We start from the raw sequence: 15,229 nt of genomic DNA on the forward strand, positions 1-15,229 counted from the left end.
AGAACCCAAAGGAATAGACAGCCCCCAAACATATATTGTCGGTGAGACAAGATGAAAACACAAACGCAGGTAGGAAAATAGACTGAGCAAATGATGGGGCCAACACTGACTAGACAGGACAGGAAAGGAAAGACACTGTCTGCATTCACGCAAAAAACCCTGTAAAAAGTCCAACACGTCTGATGCACAAAAACACTGAAATCACACAACTTCGTCCACTATATCAGCACTCTGGTATATTCTGAAAGCAGACCAAAAAGAGACCAATCTAACAGGGGATAAAACAAACTGGCACATGCAGTAACATATGGGCGATGATTCAGCACAGCCCCAGCCACAGCTGGCTGACCCGCACCAAGAAGAGATAGACAAAACCAGATCAAATGCAAACAGAACAACAAATAAACCACTTAGCTGAACATGCAGGGACAGAGCTGGAGAAATCAGACCTCAGGAGGAACAGGAAGCAAATCACCAGCAGGGATAGAGGGAGTCGGCTGTCTTAAATCCCAATCTGAAACCCCAGATCTCCAATCGTCATCATCATTATCAGGTGGCAAGCCTCTGTCAATCAGATCAGCTCCATTACCTCCAGTAACCATCAGAGGGAGCCCAGAAAGAGAGCTCGCAACCCCTCTGTCGATCTGACCAGCTCCACTACCTTCAGTAATAACCAGAGTGAGGCCAGAAAGCGAATTCACAACAGATCCCATTGTCAGCACACACAGGCAGACTAATATCCTGATAAGGTCGGTCTCTATGGTGGGCGCACGTCTGCAAATAGAGGACTAGAGTAAATCAGCTGAAGTCATACCATCCTTCTTTATTACTCCTCCTCCTCCTCCATGGTGTTTTCCTAGTGGTTTGTCAAGTTTTTCTGCCAAAAAGTGCAAAGGAATAAAATAAGACATAAATGATTATTGAGCTCAAAATCTCTCCTTAAAGAGTCCTCTGATTTTATAGGAAATGGCTGACCACGTAATGTGTACCAGGTCCCTACATTCTTCCCACTTCCCCGTGAAAATGATCAGAATTTAAATGCCCAATTCCTTGGTTCTCCGGCATGTACGTCGCTGCCCAAAGTGGCTTTCTCTCTTCACTAGTAGTGCTCGGTCAAGCCAAATGTTCATGTATATGGATAGAGGGGGTTGGTGGCACTAGATATTGGCAAAGCGAGTAATGTAACATGCATAGCCACCTTAAAGGGGTTGCCTAGTGTTTGGCCCCAATAAAATAAAAAAGCTTATACTCCCTCCCATGCTGGTGCCGTTCCCGCGGTGCCGGCACTCGCTCTCCCAGGGCTACCGTGCTGTTATTGTGACACGTGACCCTGGCGCCCAATAAGCGTTGGTGTCACTTTCCCCGCCTTTGTATGGATTGAACATGAAAAGAAGTCCGGGCTACAGCTGATCTCAGACTTCCTCTTCCTGCTCAATTCGACATAAGGCGTGAACAGTGACACTAGCGCTGAATGGGCACCGGCATCACGTGTCACAACAACAGCACGGTAGCCCTGGGAGATTGAGTGCCAACACTGCGGGAACGGAGTCAGCACGGGATTGAGCATAGGCTTTTTTTATTTTATCGGAGCCAAACATTAGCCAACCCCAGCCAAAAAGACACTAACCCTGATGGATTCTAGCCCAGTGTGAATCCAGACCTAGACCGTGCTGCTGCATTTAAATTTGTCAGAATTTTGAAAATCACAAAATTACCTTTCTCAGAAACAGAAATGCCTTCCTCTTCATTGATATTTTTGTCTTCCAAAGACCTCTTCTCTGTTACATAGGTAAAGAATAAAAACACAGGTCCATCAAGTTCAATCTTTAGACACCATTCATTGTTAAAGGGAATCTGTCACCTCATTTTTCCGATATGAGATGCTGCCACCGCCATCAGGGGCTTATCTACAGCATTCTGTAATGCTGTAGATAAGCCCCCGATGTAAACTGAAAGAGAAGAAAAACAAGTTAGATAATACCCACCCCGGGGTCCGGGCCGGTCCGATGGGTGTCGCGGTCCAGTCCGGCGCCTCCCATCTTCTAGTGATGACGTCCTCCTCCTTACTTCTGCCGCGGCTTCTGCGCAGGCGTACTTACTCTTCCCTGTTGAGGGCAGAGCGGAGTACTGCAGTGCGCAGGCGCCGGGAAAGGTCAGAGAGGTCCGGCGCCTGCGCACTGCAGTACTTTACTCTGCCCTCAACAGGATGGGGGCCCAAATCTGCATATGGGCCCACCGGGGGATTCCCCTGTTACCCTATGGGCCAGTCCGTGCCTGGACTTATATAGAGGCGGTAACTCTCTGTCTTATCTCTTTCCCTCTCTCACACACCAGAAGAACCAGAGGAAACATCAAGTGTTTTGTGTAATTATTCCAGTGTCTAGGTTTACTGTAGTTATGGTTGTTATAAGATGGAGTGGGAGTCTGTCCCATATCCAAAAGTCATGAGATTTCAGCTCTGAGCCTAAAAATTTGAAGCAACCATTGAGGTGCTGCTGACTTAAAAGATGTACTCCCATCCAGGGCCGGCGTCAGCACCTGGGCAAGTGTCGGGGCCCTGGCGAGACAGGGGGCCCACTCACGCTGTCTGGGATACCCGCCGGCGCTGCCACGCCCCCCATGTACCGACCCCATCCTGCGCCCTCCCCGAGGGACCAACGCAGCCCCTTACAGCCAGCAATGATCATTGCTTCGGCTGTAATCTTGTATGCGGCACAGGACCTGTGATGAGGTCACAGGACGGGAGGAGTCAGGGGTCACATGATCAAAGTGGCTGCAGGACTCTGCTGTGCTGGTCGCGTCATTATGGTGCTGGTCTGGATGAGGTAAAGTTTATGTGTGGGGTCAGGAGGGGTTTACAAGGTGGATGAAGCAGAGCTGTGTGTGTACGAGGTGTACGGAGCGGAGCCGTGTGTGTACAAGGTGTACGGAGCCTCATGTGTACGTGGTGTACGGAGAGGAGCCCTATGTGTACGGAGCTGAGCCGTGTATTTATGGAGCGGAGCAGAGCCAGGGGTGCACAAGGGGTACGGAGCGGAGACGTGTGTGTACAAGGCATACAAAGCGGATTCGTGCTTGTACGAAGTGTATGGTGGGGAGCATTTATACCTCCTGAGTCCCAACCGTCCCGGATCCAGCGAGACAGTACCGATTTTGACAGTGCGGACAGCGGGATCGCCTTGGAATCGGGGATGTCAGCCATGTGAGTGGGTCATGATATGTCCTGCACCAGGAGCTCAGGTGGGCACTACAATGGGAGCCGGGCTGCTATGGTATCTTTATAGAATATTTCTTTCTTTGTCTCTTTCTCTCTCTCTGTTCTTTCTGTCTAATCTTTTTTTTTTCTCTCTGTTCTCTTTCTTTCCCCTCTTTCTTTCTTTCTTTCTTTCCCCTCTTTCTTTCTTTCTTTCTTTCTTTCTTTCTTTCTCTGTTCTTTCTCTCTCTCTGTCTGTCCTCTCTTTCCTCTCTTTCTTTCTCTCTCTCTGTTCTTTCTTTCTTTCCCCTCTTTCTTTCTTTCCTCTCTTTCTCTCTCTCTGTTCTTTCTTTCCCCTCTTTCTTTCTCTCTGTGCTTTCCCCTCTTTCTTTTTCTCTCTACCTCTCTGTTCTTTCTTTCTTTCCCCTCCTTTTTCTCTCTCTCTCCCTGTTCTTTTTTTTGTCCACTCTTTTTCTCTCTCTGTTCTTTCTTTCTCCATTCTCTTTTTTCGCCTCTTTCTTTCTCTCTCCCTCTGTTCTTTTTTCCCCTCTTTCTTTCTCCCTCTCTGTTCTTTTTTTTCTGTCCTCTCTTTCTTTCTCTCTGTTCTTTTTCTTTCTTTCTTCTCTTTCTTTTTGTTCTTTCTTTCCCCTCTTTCTTTCTCTCTTTGTTCTTTCTTTGCTTCCCCTCTTTCTTTCTCTCTTTGTTCTTTCTTTCTTTACCCTCTCTCTTTCTCTTTCTCTATGTTCTTTTCTTTCTCTTTCTCTTTCTCTCTGTTTCTTTCTCTCTGTTCTTTATTTCCTTTCTTTCTTTCTTTCTTTCTTTCTCTCTGTTCTTTCATTCTCTCTCTGTTTATTTCTCTCTCTGTTCTTCCTTTCTCTGTTCTTTATTTCCCCTCTTTCTTTCTCTCTTTCTGTTCTCTCTCTATTCTTTCTTTCTCTCTTCTTTCTTTCTTTCATGCGTACACTACTAATCAATAGCCTCCTTCACATGAACGTGTTTTGCCACAGAGCGAGTGTCCGTGTGGATCACATGCGTGTCCGTGTGATCCACACGGAGACAAGTCCGTTTTTGGCCAGCACCACGGATGTCACACGGCATGAATCGTGGTATGTGTTAAAGGGGGGGGGCAATGAGACTCTTTTGCCCGTGGCCCTCAAAAACCTGGAGCCGGCCCTGCTCCCATGTCTAACATCCTATCCCAATATGTAGTAGACATAATAATAATATCAAATACCTTCAAATAGTATAGTACTTCTGATTCGCTATGTCGCTTGCTCCATGTGCAGGATATTGCATTAGCTTAGCTAAACATGGTTTTGACCACTCAGTGATAGTTAGTGCTCATAACCATGAATACCTAAGCTACTGCACATTGGGTCAGCGACATAGCTTATCAGAAGAACTATACTATATTTTAAATTGGAGGTATTTGCAAATGTTATTATTATTACATCCACTACATATCAGGTTAGGATCTTGGAGGTGGGAATATCCCTTTATATGAGTATAATAGTTACAAACCAGACATTAAACACAGATGTTCATCGACCATTGTTACATTATGATGCTTCTGTGCCGACCCCAAACCAGCTGTGAAATATATACTGAAAACTACGGCAAACCAAGTAGTCTAAGGTTCCAAACATAGCGACATACCATTTGTAGATGAATCTTCCTCCTCTTTCTTCGTGGGTACAAGTGGCCGGACTGTGGCTACTGAGGCAGCTGGTTTGACATGTCCTGAAATGGACGATATTTTCTATTAGATTATATTTAGAATGTTTTATTTAGAAAAACAATTGAACATTAAGAATTATGAATGATGCAAATCATAAAAGATATGTAAAATTCAATAAACCTTCTTCCATAAGCCTGAAAAAAAAGTATCACCTCTTCATTCCACAAAAAAAAAGGAAAAACAGAAAGACTGTCATCTGATTCTGCTCTTTAGACATCTTGAACCATCATTAGTAACAGTATGAATGCTCTTGCAACCGCAGAAATAACATTAAGGAGCTGACTTCAATTAGTAAAATGATTTACTTTTATTTCCGATAATAGTATTGATGCATTGTGCTTGGGATTCTAAGTGATCCCCATTACAGTGAATGGATCTAAACATGAGACAGACCATATATATACTGTATATAGCCCCAATATGTTCTTATTCAACTGTACCTTCCGAGTAATTAAAGCGCTTCTGAGAAATATTGTAATTTGTCTGCCAAGCACTGGCCAATACAGAAGGAGTCCTAGCAAACATGACCTGTTCACTAGAGTTGCATTTTATATTTTTTCCAGGACATCTTGTCAAAAAATCACAGACAAACAACATTTTTACGTACACATTGGGAAAAAAAACAATAAATCTTTAAGGTTCTAAGTGATACATGTCTACAGCGCAGAATACTTATATGAAGACATCGGCTGCAGTCACTGTAAACTGGAACATGATGATAATTAAAGTTATAATAATCTGTAAACGTTTTTAAAAAATCCAATAAGCAGCATCACATTTTTTCAACGGACACAGCAAAAGAGTTCCTTATTTTGACAGATTGTCCAGTAATTTCTGGACAGTTGGCAACTCTGCTGTTCATTGGAGTTAAGCTTTTTCAGAGTTCCGCATGGGTGGGGCCTTACTTTACCAATTTACAAAGTGTTTTGTAGCAACTGGATCTGGTGCAATGACTAATAGTCTAATAAAGTTCTATAACAAGGGGTGCACAACTTGCTGGATATGGGACATAATCGGAACCAGGATGAAGGACATATGGGGACCTGGATATGGTACATATGTGAAGAGGGATGAGGGACGACATATTGTATGGAGACCTGAATGAGGATCATATAGTATGGGGATCAGGATGAGGGACATATGTGGACATGGATCAGGGACTTATTTGGACCAGAATGAGGGACATATGGAGACCAGGATGGAGGATATATGGAAACCAAGATGGGGTACACATGGGGACCTGGATGAGAGACATAAGGGGATCACGGTGAGAGACATATGGAGACCAGGATGATGGACATATGGGTACCAGGATAAGGGACATATGGGGATCAGGATGAGAGACCTATAGAGACCAGGATGGATGACATATGGGGCCCAGGATGAGAGACTTGGAGAGCTTATAGGGACCAGGATGGGGTACATTATTACATAGATGGGTCAGGATGGAAGACATTATTACAGGAAGGGGGACAGGATGGATGACATAATTACTATATGAGGGCCAGAATGAGTGACATACATTATTGCTTTATGGTGGCAAGTGAGGGACATAATTACTGTAGGGGATAATTAGGGGATAATTAGGGGACATTATTACTGCTGTAATATATTTTACGTTTGAGGAGACTGATTTCCATGGTGGGAACAAAAGAGAAGTCTTGTTACTGTGGAGGGCAGCTCTATGTTTCTTTTTTTCTTCATCTGGCATAGTGTAGAAGTCGGGGGAAAAGTGGGGGACGTGTTCAAGAAGCGATTGGGTATGTATTTCTGCGTGTTATTTTCTGCAGAGTCGAGAAGCGATAGCGGTCTATGCTGGATGACGAGGAAGAGTGAAAATGAATTACTTCAACCAGAGACGTCACTGGTAAGTCACTGTATTACATGTACAGTTACACTGTACAATATATAGTATATACAGAGCTCCTCTGTATAATGTCACCAGTGATCACAGAATTACCTGTACACTGACACTATATACAGAGCTCTTGTGTATAATGTCACTGGCGATCACTGTATTACCTGTACACTGACACTATATACAGAGCTCCTGTGAATAATGTCACCCGTGATCCCTGTATTATCTGTGCACTGACCACAGATCTCCTGTGTATAATGTCACTGGTGATCCCTGCATTACCTGTACACTGACGCTATATACAGAGCTCCTGTGTATAATGTCACTGGTGATCACTGTATTACTTGTACACTGACACTATATACAGAGCTCCTGTGTATAATGTCTCTGGTGATCCCTGTATTCCCTTTACACTGACACTATATACAGAGCTCCTGTGTATAATGTCACCCGTGATCCCTGTATTATCTGTGCACTGACCACAGATCTCCTGTGTATAATGTCACTGGTGATCCCTGCATTACCTGTGCACTGACCCTATATACAGATCTACTGTGCATAATGTCACTGGTAATCCCTGTATTACCTGTACACTGACTATACACAGAGCTCATGTGTATAATGTCACTGGTGATCCCTGTATTACCTGTACACTGACACTATATATAGAGCTCCTGTGTATAATGTCACTGGTGATCACTGTATTACCTGTACACTGACTATATACAGAGCTCCTGTGCATAATGTCACTGGTGATCCCTGTATTACCTATACACTGACTATATACAGAGCTCATGTGTATAATGTCACTGATGATCCGTGTATTACCTGTACACTGACACTATATACAGAGCTCCTGTGTATAATGTCACTGGTGATCCCTGTATTACCTGTACACTGACACTATATACAGAGCTCCTGTGTATAAAGTCACTGGTGATCCCTGTATTACCTGTGCACTGACACTATATACAGAGCTCCTGTGTATAATGTCACTGGTGATCCCTGTATTACCTGTACACTATATACAGAGCTCGTGTGTATAATGTCACTGGTGATCCCTGTATTACCTGTACACTTACACTACTGTATATACAGAGCTCCTGTGTATAATTGTATAATGTCACTGGTGATCCCTGTATTACCTGTACACTGACACTATATATAGAGCTCCTGTGTATAATGTCATTGGTGATCCCTGCATTACCTACACACTGACGCTATATACAGAGCTCTTGTGTATAATGTCACTGGTGATCACTGTATTACCTGTACACTGACTATATACAGAGCTCGTGTGTATAATGTCACTGGTGATCCCTGTATTACCTGTACACTGACACTATATATAGAGCTCCTGTGTATAATGCCACTGGTGATCACTGTATTACCTGTACACTGACTATATACAGAGCTCCTGTGCATAATGTCACTGGTGATCCCTGTATTACCTATACACTGACTATATACAGAGCTCATGTGTATAATGTCACTGGTGATCCGTGTATTACCTGTACACTGACACTATATACAGAGCTCCTGTGTATAATGTCACTGGTGATCCCTGTATTACCTGTACACTGACACTATATACAGAGCTCCTGTGTATAATGTCACTGGTGATCCCTGTATTACCTGTACACTGACACTATATACAGAGCTCCTGTGTATAATGTCACTGGTGATCCCTGTATTACCTGTGCACTGACGCTATATACAGAGCTCCTGTGTATAATGTCACTGGTGATCCCTGTATTACCTGTACACTATATACAGAGCTCCTGTGTATAATGTCACTGGTGATCCCTGTATTACCTGTACACTTACACTACTGTATATACAGAGCTCCTGTGTATAATTGCATAATGTCACTGGTGATCCCTGTATTACCTGTACACTGACACTATATATAGAGCTCCTGTGTATAATATCATTGGTGATCCCTGCATTACCTACACATTGACGCTATATTCAGAGCTCCTGTGTATAATGTCACTGGTGATCACTGTATTACCCGTACACTGACTATATACAGAGCTCCTGTGAATAATGTCACTGGTGATCCCTGTATTACCTGTACACTATATACAGAGCTCCTGTGTATAATGTCACCGGTGATCACTGTATTACCTGTACACTGACACTATATACAGAGCTCCTGTGTATAATGTCACTGGTGATCCCTGTATTACCTGTACACTGACACTATCTACAGCAAAAAATGGGGGCCAGTTTGCGAAGTTACCAGATCAGAACATTAATGAGAGAATTTCAGGAGCTTAAAGTAGCTCCCTGTAGGCACTGTGGGATGGTAGATAGTGCCCCTTCCTCAGCTTTGTAAAGAGGGGGAGGGTGTGTAGGAAAGCCAGGTAGGATAGGGTTAAATCCTAGCACTGGAGGTTCTGATTACCTGCACCTGGCGAACACTTCTATGTGGTAGTGGAGCTGGAGAGAAGCCAGTGCTGGTTTACTGTTTCGTTTATTAATTATCATACATTTTGGGCTGAAGAAAATCTGTTGTGTTATATTTTCTTATATTTGCTTGAGAACACATTTTCATTTGGAGTGCGGAAAAATGCAATAAACCTTACCTTATTTTGCACCAAAACCTGTGCTTGTGCTAAGTGGCTGCCTACTGCTGAGCATTAATCCCTACAATATATCCAAGAAATATAAGCAATCTGTGACTGTGTGTTCTAAACTGGAGCTAAGTGGATAGGTGGGAGTCCTGGAACTCGCATATATCTGACATTTATACCATTAAATTCCAATATTTTATAAAAGTAGCAGATGATAATATCGTGAATTTGTGTTCTAAGGTAGAGCTATGTATGAAGAACAGGTGAATATGCCTAACTTACCTGGAGAAAGTAAAGGCTTGGATATACGTAAGAGTTCTGAGACTTTATTTTGCAATAAATGTAACAATTTGTCTCTCATTTTCGATATTAGTACCATCTTCTCATCTACAAATAGAGGAGAAGCCATTATAGTACATATCACAGCACAAAATGGTAGACAAGTGTAGAGTTTTACTAAAAATAATTTCTGCATGTAAAAGGTTGGAGGAAGCCCTTTTGTGATGGGTGAGGGTGGGACTGGCTGCTGCACTGCATCGGGAGGGACATAATAAGGGACAAGTAGGGGAAATTCAGCGTCGCTGAGATCATGTGTACTGCCTTAGGGATGAGTAGCATGTCTGACCCCACTATCAGGAGATTAAAGAGAATCTGTCACCTCAATTTGGCACAGTATGGAAATGAGTTGTGTCCGGTCCGATGGGCGGTGTTTTGGCTCCTTCCCTCCAGCCCTCCTTGGCCGCTGTACGCAATCTTTCTGGGAATTTCCTTAGTTGCTGTCCAGATTAGGCGCGTGCGCATTGCAATATCTAATCGCGCGTGCGCATTATGCTTTGCCCAACTGCGGGCAAAGCTGAAAAGCATTAGTGCGCATGCGCCGGTGAACTATGTCCCGGAAGTATTTCACTGCCATTTCTGTGTCCCGGGAAATAGTTCACCGGCGCCTGAGCACTAATGATTTTCGGCTTTGCCGCAGTTGGGCAAAGCATACTGCACACACACGATTGGATATTGCAATGCGCACGCACGTAATCTGGATGACAACTACGGAAATTCCCAGAAAGATTGCTTACATCGGCCAAGGAGGGGTGGAGGGAAGGATCCAAATCACCGCCCATCGGACTGGGCACAACTCATTTACATACCACGCCAAACTGAGGTGACAGATTCCCTTTAAAGGCTCACGTGTGCAGACCTAGGTGTGGCACATGGAGAGCACATAGATCCATTGTAACCAATATGCCAGTGCACATGGCCGATTTTCCATGCAGACCAATGACCGGCATGGATAAAACTGCAGCGTGCACTTGCTTTTACAGACCAGAATAATGCATTTATTTAAAGATAGCTCAATGCATAAAAAACAAGGAGCAGGTGACACTCGCAATTTGCTGTCGGGACTGGCCTGATGTTCAATACCCAGCCGGAACCTGACGTAACCAGTGAAAGCACTGTGTATACCTGCTCATATTCAGATAGTGAGTTGCAAAAAGAAGTATTGTGCAATTTGCACACTTGCAGTCGAGGATGGGCGGGGATGAGCAGTTCAACTAGTAACTAGTGACTGGTGTAAACCCGCAAGCTACATATGAGCAGGGTAGACTGTGGCCGGCAGGCATAGACCTATACTGACACTAGGATGACTGTGAGCAAGGAACAACCTTCCTGACACAAGTTCCCATTTGTATTGCCTTGGTAATGTCCCCAAGCCTTTTCTCCACTGTGCTGTATGTCAGGCTACTGCAGGTGTCACTGCCAGAGGGCACAGTCAGCATCATTGGTTGCAGGCAGCACAAATGTGAACAGAGCCATATGGAGGCCGAAGACAATCGATAAAAAACATACAAAGGAATACCATTCTCCTTGCAGCTGGGGAGCTCTTCGTAGGCTTTCTCTTCATTCATGTGTAGTAACAAGTAAAATATTGCAATGGCTTGTGAACCTTTATCATCTATAGACTTTAGAAAAGCCAACTGCTTTCCTGGAGGGTCACTGAGTTGAACTATCTGCAATACAAATGAGTTTTTCTTAGGGCACGTAACCTCATTTTTTTTCCTATGTTTGAAGTTGATTCTATCTTAAGGGTACCTACACCCACATCTTAGGAAATAATCGCTTCAGGGTTTAGAAACTATTAAGCAATTAGGCTAAGGTCACACAACTGTATTCTCTCTCATCCGAGAAAATCGAGCTGATTATTATTCCAAGTGAAAACGATACTATCCTCTAGATCAGTCCGATTATGACTTTTTTTTCTGTCCCCATCGGGGCTCATAATCTAAATCCCCAATCAGTATGTCTATGGAGCGTGGGAGGAAACCGGAGCAAAATTCACAGAAACTTGGGGAGAACATACAGACTCCTTGCAAAATATTAAAATATTCTCTAGCGAAATTTAGCAACAAACAAACATTCCACCATTTTTTACAGTAATGTAGCCACTAGGTGGCGATGTTTTAATTACGATCAAGTAGTAAGTAAATATTTATACTGATGCTAGAGACCACAGATAGTTTGTATGAACTCACGGTCTGAGCTTCCTTCTCAGTGTACAAGGACAGTGTGGGCATCTTGCAGATGGATACAAAGAGATAACAGAAGGATTGGCTAATGGCTGCATTTGTCTTTAAATTCTCAAAATCTTTGATGAACGCTTTCTGGAAAATATCTAAAGCAAAGGAAATTTCACTTGAAAATGATCATTACCAGTAGAGATTATTGCTACAATCTGACATCATGGAATCCACTCTAGACAATGAGCAAATTGGATGATGACACTTGGTAGGTCAGGGTAAATCTGAAGTTTTTAGTGGTTCCATTTTCTGGTACACAAAACTTTTATCACCATTTTTTATTATACTTTTTAGCAACTGGAATGTAACAATTAAACGGTAATTTTGGCTTTTTTTTAAAAAAAACATTGCTCACTCATCAGTTAACTTTATTTTGCAGGTCAATCCAAAAATGCTAAAACACCATTTATGTAGGTTTGTGTTTTTTTTTATTAAAAACAAACAAAAACATCATTTTTTTGTTGTGTTTGCTATATTGTGAGTGTGATGCATCAGCACTAAATAGTCTAAACTGGTGAAATGAAGTGAGAAAAATATAGGTATAAATTCAAATTATGGGATCAAATAACTAAAAATTTGCATGTGCATATGTGTTCACCCCTTTTGCAATGAAACCCCTAAAAATTTGTTGTGCAAGCAATTACCTTCCTAAGCCCCATGCTAAGTGACAGGACGTCCTCCTGTGTACAATCTAAGGCTACTTTCTCTCAACAGGTTTTTTTCCGACAGGCTGGATCCGTCCATTTTTTCAAAAACCGGATCTGGCAAATTCTGCCGCCGGAACCGTTTTTCTCTCATTGAATTGTATTAGCGCCAGATTGCGCCGCATGGCCTTCCGTTGCTTCCGGTTTTTGCCGGATCCGGCAAAATGTTTCTTTCCGGCATCTGGAAAAAACGTCTCTAGTAACGTTTTTTGTCTGCTGCGAAAAACCAGACAGCGCCGGATCCAGCGCTTCCGGTTTTTGGCTATAATGAAAGTTTATGGGCGCCGCAATGCGCCGGATCCGGAAAAAGCCTGTTGTGGTACGCTGCGACTAAACATTTTGCACAAATCTCTTTGGGTATTAATTTGTTTAAATTCAACTGTTATGTAATTTTGCAATCACTGTCACTTGGTTTTCGACTATAAACTTTGTCCTTGAGTACTCCCCAAAATAAAAAATCCATGGGGGTCAAGTCTGGTGAACGTGGCGGCCAATCAAGTGGGCCTCTTCGGCCAATCCAGTTATTAGGAAATGTTTCACTACCCTAGTTTACACACACATGCTGTCCACCTACTGTTGTACCCCCTGTATATGTATGTGCGTATATATATATATATATATATTTATCGATCTTTTCTGTATAACAGGAAGCTGCAGCAGCAGAAGAGGTGCTTCCAGAAGAAGACCGAAGGGGTGGAAAGATACCCGTAGTGGGATCGCAATTGGTAAGTTTCTTGCATGCATCGCAGAAACACATCATCACACTTCACACAACACATAAAAAAGTGATTATTACAGACATCACACTGCACACAGCGCCTACATCAAAGCAAATAATTTTTTTTTTCTTCTAATTTTATGGTCTTCTGATTCTGGTGCTCGATCCAGAGGTCCTCAAAGTGTCTCCCGGAGTGGTCGGCGTGAGCGGATGGGCAGTCGACAGCAGGTAAGCCTCTTTTTTTTTTTTACAACGTTACGTTGTTTTATTGCTAATGTTGTTTTTTTCTTTTTTTAACAGGCTTCACAGTGTGCTCCTGAGTCGGACGGTGAGGAGGAGGCCGGGCTAGATATTGACCTTCTCATCGATCTGATCCGAGAAAGGGAGCCAATGTGGAATATGGGGGACCGCAGCCACGCCGATATCCTTGTGACCCGTCGGCTCTGGGAGGAAGTATGCCGGCAACTTTTGCCCAACTGGGAGGGCCTTGGTGTTCGGGACCAGCATAAAGTGCGTAAGTATACACAGTTCAGTTATGCTGCTGGATGTAAAGCGTTGTATCCTAACCAATTTGTGCTTTCACTTTTCAGGCGAGAGAATTGTCAAGCGGTGGCGGTCAATCAGGGATCGCTTCAAGAAGGAGTTAAACAGCGAGATGCGGGCCCCGAGTGGATCTGGAGGACGCAGGAGCAAGTACAAATACTCAAGAGCCCTGTTGTTCCTCTGGGCGACGATGGTGAGCAGAAGGTAAATATTACACACCCCATTTAAGAAAATATGTTTGCATGTCTAACACTTTTTTTTTGCTTTCAGCCAGGGCCATGCAATATCAATATATTAATTATCTTTTTGTCTCTTTATTCCACAGCACCATCTGCAGCACTCGGGAGCATGCACCGTTGAACACTTCTGGGGCTATCCCTGAGGAGTCCGCCACCGAGGGACACTTCGACAGTCCCGCATCATCTGCACCTTCCCAGCCTTCCCTCACATCTGAACCTTCGGTCCCACCCCCTTGCGCTGGAGCATCGTGGCCGCCTGCATTGCATGAATCTGCTGGTGAGGATATAGCTTTTCCTTTACCTCACCCCTCTGCTGCTGCCACCTCTATTACACCTGTGGGTTCTGGGTGGCAGCGCCAGAGGGGTCAGAAAAAGAGCTATGCGCCTGAATTATTGCATCTGAGTGCATCCTTCCAGAACTGTCTGAAACTGTTGTCTGAGAAAATGACTGCAAGTAAAGCTCCGAACCACATGTTTTTCAGTTGGTACTCGAGCACATGGATAAGCTATCTCCTGATCAGCAGATGCATGTAAGGCAATCGCACCAGTCTGCTCTAGCACATGTTACCTCACAAGCCCCTCCACCCACCCCGGTACTTCCTCCCACACCTGCTCCCCCTCCAGCCACTGTCCCTCCTCCCCCTCCTTTGCAATACCAGCATCATGCCCCGTACCAGCATCCTACCACGTACCAACATACCACCCCGTGCCACTTCCCAACCACATCATCCGTGCCTCCACTCCATGCCCACTACCACCAGTCTCCTTCAACACCCATCCCTCCACCCTCCACCACTTCTGCCTACCAATCCATCTACTCCACCCCTCATACCTTCCAATTTCCCAATACTACTCCCGGTTTCATGTCCACCCGTTCTATTTCTTTCTCCACCCCTTCACCTGTTTTACCTACTGATACTTCACCAACACCATCATCACTTTCCTCTCTCACACACCCAATGTCGAAGTGTCCCAATCTGACAGCACCTCCAGCATTATCTCCACCCCCCACTATGTTGATTTATAATTTTTTGTTTTCTTAATAATTTGTAAATAAAAAAAAGGTTTTTGGTTTAAATTTCTG

At 43.8% G+C, this 15,229-nt stretch overlaps 1 protein-coding gene across 4 annotated transcripts in view; it reads right to left on the bottom strand.

The window, feature by feature from the left end:
* TMEM40 (transmembrane protein 40) overlaps positions 1-15,229 on the bottom strand; it is a 30,641-nt gene that overhangs the window by 4,540 nt on the left and 10,872 nt on the right. For 3 of the 4 annotated variants that reach the window (XM_073574184.1, XM_073574183.1, XM_073574185.1), the window contains 6 exons: positions 11,897-12,036; positions 11,224-11,374; positions 9,651-9,755; positions 4,850-4,933; positions 1,716-1,778; positions 815-877 (listed from right to left, as the gene is read on the bottom strand). In XM_073574184.1, coding sequence (XP_073430285.1) covers positions 815-877; positions 1,716-1,778; positions 4,850-4,933; positions 9,651-9,755; positions 11,224-11,374; positions 11,897-12,036 — 606 coding nt within the window. The remainder of the gene's footprint in view (positions 1-814; positions 878-1,715; positions 1,779-4,849; positions 4,934-9,650; positions 9,756-11,223; positions 11,375-11,896; positions 12,037-15,229) is intronic. The other variant, XM_073574186.1, reaches the window with a different exon arrangement.

Source organism: Dendrobates tinctorius, unplaced genomic scaffold (genome assembly GCF_039654945.1).
Source record: "Dendrobates tinctorius isolate UK_male_01 unplaced genomic scaffold, ASM3965494v1 ptg000038l, whole genome shotgun sequence".
NCBI lineage: Eukaryota > Metazoa > Chordata > Amphibia > Anura > Dendrobatidae > Dendrobates > Dendrobates tinctorius.